Consider the following 12,950-nt stretch of genomic DNA (forward strand, 5'->3'; position numbering starts at 1 on the left):
CAGTGGCTGGCAGACAATCCTCGCATGTTTATTGGTTGTCTAAAAAGCTACAAATATGCGAGAAGGAAACTCGAGCTTTCGCTTGAACATTCAAAGAATATTCGCCGAGTAATGAGCATCTCGAGCACGCTGATGCTTGAGCGAGTAATGAGCAGTGACGAGCATGCTCGCACATCACTAATAATATCTTTATAAGCAGTGGGATTCAGCTTTGTTAATAACAGGTTCCTTTTCTTGGAGACATGTCTGCTGCACAGATAGGTAGGTTTGTGGTAAACTGTCCCTGCCCTCCATATAAAATAACAAAATATTAATATTCCACACATTTTCTAAGCTTTCCCCAGCACCAATATTTCTGAATTCTGGTACCAAGAACTATAACTATACAGCGTGCAGCTCATCTTACTCCAGCCGGCTTTATATAAATCCCCCCATAGTGTAAGCTGGAGACACGTGTGATTACAGGAGCCCCCGATGTGCTTATTGTCCCCCCGTTAGTGATCAGTAATGTGTGTAGAGAGTGTATTCCATTACTTACCAGCCGCCGTCATCTGCCGTTTCCAGCGCTGCTCCAGTCTACTCCGGCTTCACTCCACTTCTGTGTGTCCGAATGTCAGTTTTCAGTGTTAGTCTATGAGACTCGGAATGAGGCAAAGAAAGCGGGAAACAGCAAAAGCAGGTGACTGGTCAGTAACGTAATACACTCGCTACACACATTACTGATTCCTAACAGGGGGACAATGAGGAAACAATGGCTGGAGAGCTCCTTTACCACAAGAATCCTACTGTACAGATACGGTGATTACATGGTCTGTTGTATTATTATTACTGTAGGTGACTCCTCAGAATGGACGATGCTGCTGATAATCTGACCACATCTAACACAACCCTGTACTACAACAACAGGTAAGTTTTTATTCCTAATTCTGTATTTCTCATGAGACATCAGTGCAGACTCCATTCTCATCTATATCTGAGCCTCCACCCCGATTACATCCATATTCATGGGGATAAATCATCTCTACCTGCAGCGATTATTCCTCCCATAATGATGGAAACTCTGGAGAACCCATCAAGCCCCTCTGCCCTCAGTGTCGCCCATCAGGACTAACTGGTGTCTGTGGTGCAGAGGATTCGGCTCTGCGCTGTGGCTCCTGTATAATAACAGATGTGACCAGAGCCGGACATAGAGAACCTCACTGCAATAATTTACTGGGAAGACAGTGTTACATCACAATATTATTTACATTTTCTGCAAAAGTTCCTATAGAAAGGAACAGACATGCCCAGATCTGCTGCATCCACAGCCAAACAGGTCTGTCACATCAGAATATGTTTCTACTAAGGGGCTTTAGATGTTCTTCTTTAGGGGTTTTCTGGTTAAATATAAATGGGAGAGACTTCTCAATCACCTGAAGCTGCACTGGGAAAAGCCGGCCAGGGTCAGTCCCGGACATGTCTAGTTCTGGCTATAATGTTGTAGCTTTACTTTCTCTAAAATGCTGGAGAGCTTCAGAAAAAACATACCTGGCTGTAATAGTGCAGCCCGGCTCTGATTCATGTTGCCTGTGGTTTGTACAGTCACAATTTCAATTTAATAAGGTAGAGGACTTAAAATTTAGGGAAAATTAAGGATGGAAATTTCTGAAAATACAAGCTATTATGTATCTTCCTGAACTCTGGATATAACGTCTAAAGAATTGCATATACAAAATTACTTGGAGAAATCGGAGAAGCAATTTTTTCTTTATTGTGCATCCAGTCAAAAATAGACTCATATCATATGAACGTTTTTGGTCCAACAACAGACCTTCATCAGAAAGGTCTTTTTGTGAGAGGCGGCACCCTGGATTGTTTCAGTAGCCTCTTAGCGCTGCAGCCCCTTGCAGATACTGCTCCAGACAGCGCGGCTTCTCTCTCCCTAAGGCCTGCTTCATCCAGTCACATTGTATCCAGCCCCTTTGATAGACTCGAGCTCCAGTCATTACAAAATAAACAGTCTACTCTAAAGAAACAAAAAGACCTTTCTGATGAAGGTCCGTTGTTGGACCGAAAACGTTCATATGATATGAGTCTATTTTTGTCTGGATGCACAATAAAGAAAAAATTGCTTCTCCGATTTTGAGTGCCAAGAAATTTTGTATATATCTATGGGTTGGAAACCTTACTTGAGCACCAATTCTCCTCTGTTTTTCTCTGGAGTGCCGGTGTTTTTTTGTATACTGGTCTAAAGAATTGCAGTTTTACCCCATAATCAGGACTGTATTCATAGTACTTCTGCCCTAGGAACCAATAAAATAAAAATAAAAAAATTCTCTTATAGTTAGCAAACTATCTGGCCTAGACAATGCATAATTAGCATATCAGTAAACATCGCTAGTCATCAAGGATAAGAGCACAATATGTTATATCAAATGTCAAGATACAAGTCAATATTACAGGTTTACACAAGCAAAAGTCTGTTTTCTTGACCAATCAGAAAGAAACACATAAATTCAAAAGTGAACATATAGATAACAGGCTATTATTTCTGGCTTGCTAAAAATAGAAGATTGATTAATTAATATACAATGCTGTGTCCTCACAGCACCATTTTAGTAAACACTTCCACCTCAGGAAGGAGAGATGCAAGGTTCTCCTCATAGCACGGGTCTAGCAAGGTGAACAACCAAATACTATAACCAACACTTCTCTGCCTCCACCATGATGATTACTATTTATTTCCTCCTCCATCCCTTCCTCCCTTTTCCCTCCTTCTCAGCCTATCCACATAGGAGAGATGGGAGAAAGATTCTGTTAAAGGGATGGCGCGCCAATTGCTGGGCGACACTTTCTATTTAAGGCTCCTCCTCCAATATAGAGGCGCCTGAGCAATGTTTTTAGTTTGCCTTGCATGTTTGCTAGTTTTCAGATTCCCAAAGTCCACCCATCTGCTTGCTTACCCTTTACCTGTCTGCTCGTACCTGTCTGTGCTCTCCTTTCCATCAACTGTTCTAGATCGCATCTGCCAGTGCCCATCTTTCTAACACCCGGTTTAGGCCACACCTACCAGAACTTTTGTGTTTCTCAGCCATTCCCATCTGCACCCATGGTTCCAGTGTCCCTACAGTACCTGCCTGCATTCGGGCCATACCATCCTACCCGCTCAAGGGGGCCAGCTGCCACCCTCTGTAGGTCAGCTATGGAGTAGCATCTGTTGCCACATCCTTGTCTCTCCTTCGGTCATGGTTTTCGCCTGCTAGTGCTTATCCTATGTCAGATTTGTTAGGGCCCTCCAGGCTTTCCAAGGGCTACGGTACAATGGTTTCACAACCTTGCCCGTTACAGTCTCCATCTGCTGGGTTGGCTTTAGTGGAAGAAGTGTCTGTCTCCATTATACTAGTTGTACTCTATTGAAATTTATTTATTTTTGGAAATATGTAGACTCCTGGTTGGGTGTCCATCTGCTGGGTTGGCTGTAGTGGAAGACGTGTCGTTCACCATTAAATTAGTTCTACTCTGGCGAAATTGATGCCACTTTGGTATTGTCTGCCCCTAATTTGTTGTGTTTTGACAGCTTTTGGGCCCGTTTGAAGGTGTTATGTATGTGTTTGTTTTTGCTTCCCATTGACTTCAATAACATTTGGCTGTGTTTGGCCAATATTCGACGAACAAATTGGCGAATATTGCAAATTCTGCTGTCATATCCCTGCAGCCCCTTATCGAGCTGAAAGTCCACACTGCAGGTGGGATAGGTATAGTACATGTAGCGCCTCCCTAGGCTGCAGTCCATCTCTTTGGATGACAAAGGACAACGGGCGGCTATATGTCCTAGACTGTGACATCTCCAGCAGAGCAAGTCTTTACCAACGGCCCTTGACAACCCCTCAGCAATCCTTTGGATCTAGGACCCCTCCCAGTGGTGGCTCTACTATCCCTCTTTTGGGACTCAGGCTCACGCTGGGTACACCAGTATGGGAAGGCATCATCCTCTGGTTTTCTTAGAGACCTCTCCACCACCTGTTACTGTTCCACTAGGCCCAACAGTTTGCATTCCTGGGATCTCCCTGGGCAACCCAGGTCTGCATCGACCTAGGAAGTGAGTGAACAAATCTGTCCATGACCACCCATTCAACCATCAGGGCTGAAATGGAGGACTCTAGCTACAACCACTTCTGTACAAGATGAAGTAGATCAAACATTTGGGATTGAGATGGTTTGTCCCCATAATACGCCCAGTGGTGACCCATTTGTGCTCTGACTGATATAGTCAATTCCGCTTGTGCCAAAATTTCAGTTTTTAATTTGGCATACTCTTGTGCATCCTGTAACGCCAAATCATAAAAAGATTTTTGGGGCTCACTAATTAGATAGAGTGCCAGCACCTCCACCAACTGCTCTGGTGGTAACTTCTCATGCTCTGCTACCCTCTCAAAAACAGTCAGAAATACTTCCATATCATCACCTGGAGTAATTTTTTGCATTGCTTGTCTAACCGCCTTCTGGACATATGTGTCAACACCTGGATTTGGGGGAGGGGCTGCCAGCCTTCCAAGAACTGCCTCTGAGAACAAGTCAATCTGCTGCTGGTGCTGCTGTTGCATCTGTTGTAAAAGCAGCTTACTGGTCTCTTGTTATGCCATCTGTTGCTGCTGTAACTGCTGATGATGATGTTGGTGATGTTGCTGCTGTGCTTATACTAAATGCTTAAGCAGGTCCTTCATTTTGCCTGATATCATATGCTGACTTGTGGCATCTTCACCCAGGACATGCAGTAGCCTCTGGGAAAGTTGCCTGCACTTCTAACACTACCTGTGGTAAATCGGTTCACTCAGCTGTATGCGGAGGTAGACACGGTAACACTGTCTGTTTAAAAATGTCCTTGGTTTATTAGGTGCAGCATAAAGTAAGCTGAAAGGAAAAATAAACACAGCCCTCTGGGCAAAAACAGCAAAACAAAACAAAATGGTAGCACAAAACACAGTCTTTTTTCTAGTGGGGATCTCCCCGCTCAGTGTTAGCAGGACCCACGGTTCATGTATAAACAAAAAGCAAAAAACTTCTATGGATAGTTCCTCTCCAGACACTGAACCCAGAGTGCCTCTGGAGGCCAGCTATTTAAGCCCCAGACCACTCCCTGGGGTGGAGATAAGGTGAACAACCTCCCACCTACTCTATGGTTGTCCACAAAAACCAAACCATTTAAATTAATTTGCTGTTAACCCCTTACAGCACTTAATGTGCTAGAGGAAAACTTCTGCTTTTTTATCACTGAAGTCAATAACCACAGCGATACTTATCTCCCCTCCAGCACGTTGACAGTGACTGTGTCACAATGGTCAAATGTATTGCAGATTAGTCATATTACTCTTCCTACATTTTATCACAGGAATTGCAAAAGCTTCTTAGGTGTTTACTGGGCAAATAAAAAGTTGAAAAGGGCAATATGTCCTGTTATCTCCTGTTATACAATGGGGGAATATGGTGATGTGACCTCTAGCTCCACAGTGTGATCCCACTGAGATGTCAGCCCCCGTCCTCCATGTACAAGGGAGAAACCGATGAAACTATAAAGTCTTCATTCCCCTAATGTCTGCCCTATTCTGTCTTCTCAGGTCATCTGTCGAGTATAACAAGATAATTTATTATTATGAAAACATGATGCAGAAGACGTCCATTACATTATACAGCATTGTTTTTGCTCTCGGGATTATCGGTAATGGATTAGTCATCTGGATTGCTGGTTTCAGGATGAAGAACACAATCAGTGCCGTGTGGTTCCTCCACCTGGCCATCGCGGACTTCCTGTGCTGCGCATCTCTCCCTCTGAGAATTGCTGATTGGGCTGCAGTTTTCTTACAGCGCTTAGATTTTGCACGTTGCACAGTGAACATTTTTCTGTTTCATGTGAACATGAGCGCCAGTGTTCTCCTCCTGACGGCCATGAGTATTGACCGCTGGGTGTCCGTCATGTGGCCGTTCTGGGCCAAACTTCATAGATCTTGTAACCAGGTGAGAATCAGTGCAGCGATCATCTGGGGGCTGAGCGTCACTGTGGCCGGTGCGCTGTATTATGTATATACATACAGTGTAGGTTCTCTAGCTGAATGGTGTGTATATTATTACACGTCTCCTTATAACATTGAGTTACATCTGACCATTCAGCGAATCAGATTCATTATAATGTGCGTGATCCCATTTTTCATCATCGTCACCTCTTATGTCACCATTTTCTACAAACTTAGCAAAAGTAAGAGATCCCAGAGATCTCAGAGATCCTCCAGGATCATCACCGCTGTTATATCGTGTTTCTTCATCTGCTGGTTTCCATATTACATCTTGCCACTAATACCCTTGTATGGATATTACATAACATTCTATATAGTACACACTATCACTATCAGCCTAGCTTGTCTGAACAGTTGCCTGAATCCAATCATTTATGTGTTTATGACACCGGATTTCCAACACGGTTTCCTCAGATCCATCCCCTCCAGGCTAGAAAGAGCCTTAGGTGACCATCCTAATGACCTGTGCGGAGAGCGAGGAGATGCAGGAGACACTCGCCCTGCTGATGTGTAATGTATATTCCTGGGATGTCCTCTATGTGACACCTCCTAACCTTTTGGACTCAGGGCCATTTTTCATTTTTTTTCTCTCTTTCCAAGAACCATAATATGTTATTTTTGCATCAACAAAACTGAATGAGAGAATGATTTTTGCAGGATGACATTTAGTTTTGAAAGTCACCTTTCATTTTACCACATAATGAGCTGAAAAATGGGTGAAAAATAATCCCAAGTGAAGTGAAAAGGTAAAAAAAATTGTAATTCCACCATATTAATTAAAGTGACCCAGTAGATTGTGCAGTTCACATCAATTATGCATATATATCAGAGAAGAGCAGATCGATCTTTGGAAATACGAGTCCTATTTTCTGAAATTCATGGTTTCATGTGAGTTTAAACATTTTTAGATTCGATTAGCTGTTCACAAAATAAAGCTGCCCAACATGATTTCCCAAACTGCAAAAGCATCAAAAAGTTGGATAATGTATTTAAGCGATTCCCCAAGAACCTTCAAAAAAGGCCCCATAGTTGTAACATCTGGTGGATTATCATACCTGGTACAGTGATGGTCAGCACCTCGGCCATCACAGAGTCATTTATTCACATTCAGAGTTGTAAGGGAGGGACAGGACTGTAGTCGTTACCTGAATAACCGCAATATCTATGTCCAGTCCGTCCCCTACACAAAATTGTACTCTTCTCTCCGGCATACCTGTATCTCCAGATTCAGCTTCCTCTGGGCACTTCCCAGGCAATGACAGTCCCTCTTTCAGGTGACCCCCAGCAATGGAGACACAGTCCAAGTTAACTTTAACACTTTCTTTACTGAGTACTTCACACGCTACATCCACAGTTGGTACAACATGACATTTACTGGTTTCTTCATCTTTGCCTTTGCAGTACACGCCCGGAACGAACTGTCCTAGACTGCTCCCCAGTTCCTTCCTGGCCTGACCTCGCCATGATGACAATTCCATCTATCTGTTTCGCCCCAGACTCGAAATCATCAGTCGCCAGGTTTGGTTGCCTCTGGTAAAGCATCTGGCCCGTCTGTACCGATCTCGTTGAAGCTCCAACTTCCTTCATCTCAGCTGTCCAACCGACTTCTGCCCTAAAAGCATCTGCCCAGGCAATTAGTCGCCACATCTTTCCTTTCTTGTTCTGGCCCACTGCTATGACACACAGTGGCCATGGGTAACGTGGGCTGTAGCGATTCAATGTTACGTGGCTGCCAAGCTGTCCGGGCCTATAGCCCATGTGGACACTAGGGCACCCTGGCCCGGTCTGACCTAACTTTCTACAAGCTCCCCTCTTACTACCCATCAGCCCCTCCTACAATTAACTCTCTATAAACATCCTATAGCTATACCTATAAGGCCCACTATCATGCCCCCCATATAGTGGCCCGCAAAAGAACTACACTTACCCATAACTGTATAAACTATATACTAAAGTGCCCTCCTCTAATGTCCCCCCAAAAAGGATGCACTGGCTTACCCTAACTGTACATAAACAATAAACGCACATATTATATCAAAGGAACATAAGGCAATATAAAACAGTCCTCTACAAAATGGTAACACAGATATACTTGTGGCAATACCATAAAAAAATGAGTGATAATACATATTTCTATGTAGCAGTACCACAGGAGTTTGTCATAAACATTATCAATTAGCAATGTGTACATATTAACATACGAAGGGGCAATCCGAGGAAGGGAAGCAAGAAAGACGTCATATCTCACTCCGTTACAGAGTCACTTGGTAAGTCTCTCTCTCATGTACAGTGTAATCTCTTATGGTCAGTGGGGTCCTCTCTCTCCTGTAGAGTGTAGGCTCTTATGGTCAGCAGGGTCCTCTCGCCCTCCTGTAGAGTTTAAGCTCTTATGGTCAGTGGGGTCCTCTCTCTCTCTCCTGTAGAATGTAAGCGCATATGATGGACAGGGTCCTCTTTCTCTCCTGTGGAATGTAAGCTTTTATGGTCAGTGAGGTCCTCTCTCTCTCCTGTAGAGTGTAAGCTCTTATGGTCAGTAGGGTTCTCTCTCTCATGTAGAGTGTAAGCTCTTATGGTCAATGGAGTCATCTCACTCTCCTGTAGAGTGTAAGCTCCTATGGTCAGGGAGGTCCTTTCTTTCTCTCCTGTAGAGTGTAAGCTCTTATGATCAGGGAGGTCCTTTCTTTCTCTCCTGTAGAGTGTAAGCTCTTATAATGAGCAGGGTCCTCTCTCTCCTGTAGAGTGTAAGCTCTTATAATCAGTGGGGTCCTCGCTCTCCTGTAGAGTGTAAGTGCTTTTGGACAGTGGAGTACTCTCTCTCTTCTGTAGAGTGTAAGCTCTTATGGTCAGTGAGGTCCTCTCTCTCCTGTAGAGTGTAAGCTCTTAAGGTCAGAGATGTCCTCTCTCTCTCATCTGTAGAGTGTAGCCCTTATGGTCAGTGGAGTCCTCGCTCTCTCTCCTGTAGAGTGTAAGCTCATATGATGAGCGTGGTCCTCTCTCTTTCCTGTAGAGTGTAAGCTCTTATGGTCAGTGAGGTCCTCTCTCTCTCCTGTAGAGTGTGAGCTCTTATGGTCAGTGAGGTCCTCTCTCTCTCTCTCCTGTAGAGTGTAAGCTCTTATGGTCAGCGGGATCCTCTCTCTCTCCTGTAGAGTGTAAGCTCTTATGATGAGTGGGGTCCTCTCTCTCCTGTAGAGTGTTAGCTCTTATTATCAGTAGGGTCCTCTCTCTCCTGTAGAGTGTAAGCTCTTATGGTCAGCGGGATCCTCTCTCTCTCCTGTAGAGTGTAAGCTCTTATGGTAAGCAGGGTCCTCTCTCTCTCATGTAGAGTGTAAGCTCTTATGGTAAGCAGGGTCCTCTCTCTCTCATGTAGAGTGTAAGCTCTTATGATCAGTAGGGTCCTCTCTCTCCTGTAGAATGTAAGCTCTTATGATCAGTGGGGTCCTCTCTTCTGTAGAGTGTAAGCTCTTATGGCCAGTGCGGTCCTCTCTCCTGTAGAGTGTAAGCTTTTATGGTAAGCGCAGTCCTCTCTCTCTCTCCTGTAGAGTGTAAGCTCTTATGATCAGTGGGGTCCTCTCTTCTGTAGAGTGTAAGCTCTTATGGCCAGTGCGGTCCTCTCTCCTGTAGAGTGTAAGCTTTTATGGTAAGCGCGGTCCTCTCTCTCTATCTCCTGTTGAGTGTAAGCTCTTATGTTAAGCGGGGTCCTCTCTCTCTCATGTAGAGTGTAGGCTCTTATGGCCAGTGGGGTCCTCTCTTTCTCTTCTGTAGAGTGCAAGCTCTTATGGTCATTGGGGTCCTCTCTCTTTCTCTTCTTAGGATCAAAAGGAAGAAGCCGAACATGTGGTCAAGGAAAAAGTAGGACCAGTTATATAGAGATAAAATACCTTTATTGAGACAATAAATTAGTAAGTGGTTACACCTGCACAATTAATAAAAGGATAACATGATTAAACACAGCAAAATTTGTAAGAGTAAAAACCAAAGACCACCAGGTAAGGTATATACATACAGTATATGACTTAAAATAGACCAACCAGGGTAGGTAAATATATATGCAGTATTATATTATGCCATTATATATATGACACTTGATAGCAAAGAGTATATTATGGTATCTCAAAAGAGGGTATAATATAAAGCCCAGCACCATGGCATACTTCCCAGGAACAGTAAAGTTAAGTATTTGTTTCAAATGAGTAATACAATATATAGGTGTTTCATAAGGGAGGTGTCTCAGCAAAGGTCCTAGGAGCTATGAGAGGGTACTATGCACAAAGGAGTAGGGTCACTGCAAGATTGTGGGAGAAGATGATGGGATTACCTGGTGGGTGGTAGATGCTGGTGCAGCACATGCCCCGATGCAGGTTTCGGACCTTTGTCCTTTGTCAGGGGGTTCACCGGGGTAGATAAAAAGTGATCAATACGTCATATAACTTTATTTGTGGGTGTAATGATAAGTAAGATATGATTTTGCTGGAACGTTCCAGAATCTCCCATAGTTATCCTACAGATGAGACTCTGCTTGTCACACGCTACAGATGTGACCCCCCTCCTTCTCCCTTAGCAGCAGCTGTGTGTGTCTCCTCTGCCTCTGTAATAGGACACCAGACATTTCCTGTGCCAGCAGCTCTCTCTCCCCTTTCCCCCCCTCCCTGCACAGTCAGGAAAAGCATTTCTTTTGTTTCCTGCCATGCGGCTGGATAGAGGTATGGAAAATATTAAAAGTAGCCATAGCGTGCACCTTGTACGCGGCAGAGATAGGAAAATTACATTTCTGCCAAATGCATCAGCCCAGCATTCTGGCCCATAATTTTCATGGTTCCAGCACCCATAGAAATGGAGAACTGGATTTCTCCTAAACGGTGTAACATAACTACTGCATGTTTGGTTTTGAATTATTGTATTTGACAGGCTAAAAAGAATGATACCATGAGCGTGTTTATATGAGGTACCCTCTGCGAGATATAGTTATAATAAGTTTTGTAGTCAGAATTGTAACTTCAAAGCAGGGGGAGGAACATCCCTAGACCGCCCCTTTTGTGATGTCACAAACCCAAAGCTTTAAGGTATTCCCTTCCAAAAATCATTCATTCGAACTGCAGAGTCCATGCTGAAAGGACCCCAGATGCAGGGAGACTTGTGGCTCTGCCTCCTCCCCACATGGTTAGCCTACAGACCATTTAAGCAACTGTAAGTGTTGATCTATGTTAATCCCTTTTATTTTATATTTGCATTGTACATATCTAATGTCTCAACTTTGTAACATTTTTACCTGTGTAATCACTGCCCACCTTTTTGGGAATACATTCTAAAACTTATTAGTCTGTCTTCATGTTCTAAAAATGAACACTTGCCTTTAAGATAATTACGCTACTGATTGGGTTGGCTTCGAACCCCTCTATTAAGTCTATAACTTAAGCAGAGAAATCTGGAGCTGGTGGCGGCGTGGTGTGTTTTGGTTGGTTGGGCTAGCTGGCAGTGGTGGAAGGGTTTTATAAGCCGATTGTGTGGCTGCAGCCAAAGCATTGATAATTCCCTCACTGCAGCGGTCTAATTGCCCATGCACAACAAGCAGCCCGTCCGGCGACAAATTATCCTAGGTGTAGTTCCCTGACTGACATGAGGATAAGGGGGGCGCCGGAGAGCTGTGAGTTCCAAAGGGGAACTGAAAAGTGGGATATACATAAATCCCCGCAGTTCGTGGAAGATTGTTAGCAGTGGTGGGACATCCAAAATAACCCCCTGCGATAAATTGTTAGGGCAAGACTAGCTTGCGGCTTTTATCACATGGTGCCAGCGGTGGGATAGCTAAGATAAGCCCCCCCTGTGCCTGTAATAGCCGTGTGTCGGCAGTGCGTCCAAAAATTTAAATATTGCCATTTTTTCTTTTATTTTGACATTTACAGGTTACATAATTTTATATATGTATAAATAATACGTTAACCCCTTTTCCAACATTAGACACACTGTGGGGTGCAGATAGATTTTTATGGCACCCATGTGCCTCCTGAAGGCCCCCATTGCCTGCTATGGTGGTTCTCTGTGAGGCCTTAGGTGGTGTTACCGTATAAAGAACAAGTCATCAGGTGATCGCAAGTTCAAGACCCCAAAGGGACTAAAAATAGAGGATTGTTTTCATTGTTATACGTAAATATTTGTTTTAAAAAATATAAGAAACTAGCTGAAGAGCCTGGCGCTGCCCAGGCATAGTAACTAACTACGGTTAGTTATAACAAATTATAATGATTATATCTATATATATATATATATATATATATAAAGCTGAGTGTAGAGCCCGCCCACTCTGTATAGCCACATTCACTATAATATCCCACATCATCCCGTCAGCCAGAGCTACCGGACTACTACACCTAATATCCCACATCGTCCCGTCAGTTAGAGCCACTGGACTACTACCCCTAATATCCTACATCATCCCGTCAAAGCCACCGGACTACTACCCCTAATATCCAACATCATCCCGTCAGCCAGAGCTACCGGACTACTACACCTAATATCCCACATCGTCCCATCAGTCAGAGCCACTGGACAACTACCACTAATATCCCACATCATCCCGTCACAGCCGCCGGACTACTACCCCTAATATCCCACATCATCCCGTCAGCCAGAGCCACCGGACTATTCCTCCTATTATCCCACATCATTCTGTCAGCCAGAGCCACCGGAATACTACCCCTAATATCCCACATCATCCCGTCAGCCTGGGGTCAGAACCAGAGCGCTGAGTGGAATGGCCCTAACTTCCATACCGGGAACCTTTTAAGAGAGGCCTGGTGTCAGAATCAGAGCGCTGAGTGGATTTGCCCTGATTTCCATACCAATGATGCCTTTAATAGAAGCCTGGGGTGAGAATTAGAGTGCTGAGGGATTTACCCTAACTTCCAT

At 44.0% G+C, this 12,950-nt stretch overlaps 1 protein-coding gene across 1 annotated transcript; it reads left to right on the forward strand.

The window, feature by feature from the left end:
- The first annotated feature begins 847 nt into the window (after positions 1 to 847).
- On the forward strand, positions 848 to 6,561 carry LOC141055819 (C3a anaphylatoxin chemotactic receptor-like). Its single transcript, XM_073552533.1, has 2 exons — positions 848 to 906; positions 5,595 to 6,561. Exons 1-2 carry the CDS (start codon positions 848 to 850, stop codon positions 6,559 to 6,561), a joined length of 1,026 nt encoding a protein of 341 aa, XP_073408634.1.
- Positions 6,562 to 12,950: the final 6,389 nt, after the last annotated feature.

The sequence above is a fragment of the Dendrobates tinctorius genome, unplaced genomic scaffold (assembly GCF_039654945.1).
Source record: "Dendrobates tinctorius isolate UK_male_01 unplaced genomic scaffold, ASM3965494v1 ptg000192l, whole genome shotgun sequence".
NCBI classification, from domain to species: domain Eukaryota; kingdom Metazoa; phylum Chordata; class Amphibia; order Anura; family Dendrobatidae; genus Dendrobates; species Dendrobates tinctorius.